Source organism: Penaeus monodon, chromosome 23 (assembly GCF_015228065.2).
Source record: "Penaeus monodon isolate SGIC_2016 chromosome 23, NSTDA_Pmon_1, whole genome shotgun sequence".
Classification (NCBI taxonomy): Eukaryota; Metazoa; Arthropoda; class Malacostraca; order Decapoda; family Penaeidae; genus Penaeus; species Penaeus monodon.
In genome coordinates, this window is record NC_051408.1 from 20,982,418 (window position 1) to 20,982,654 (window position 237).

Below are 237 nucleotides of genomic sequence, written 5' to 3' on the forward strand. Positions count from 1 at the left end.
CATCATCATTATAAAAGTACTTGAAATGAAAATGATAACTACAGTAATAAGAAAGCCGAGAAGCGCCCTGAGTAGCAATCCTCCCCTCGCAGGTGCGCACCGAAGGCGAGGCTCCTTCTGCGCCGCCTACGAGTGTCCGGAGCGACGCCGTTTCGCCCACCAGTTTGCGGGTCGTGTGGGAGCCTCCACCCGCCCATACTCACCACGGTGACCTGCTGGGATATCACGTGGGCGTTC

General features: G+C 56.5%; 1 protein-coding gene across 1 annotated transcript in view; it reads left to right on the forward strand.

Moving 5' to 3' along the window:
* The window catches only part of LOC119588175 (Down syndrome cell adhesion molecule-like protein Dscam2), a 30,461-nt gene that overhangs the window by 29,597 nt on the left and 627 nt on the right, over positions 1–237 (forward strand). Inside the window, exon 8 of the mRNA XM_037936878.1 lies at positions 93–227. Coding sequence (XP_037792806.1) covers positions 93–227 — 135 coding nt within the window. The remainder of the gene's footprint in view (positions 1–92; positions 228–237) is intronic.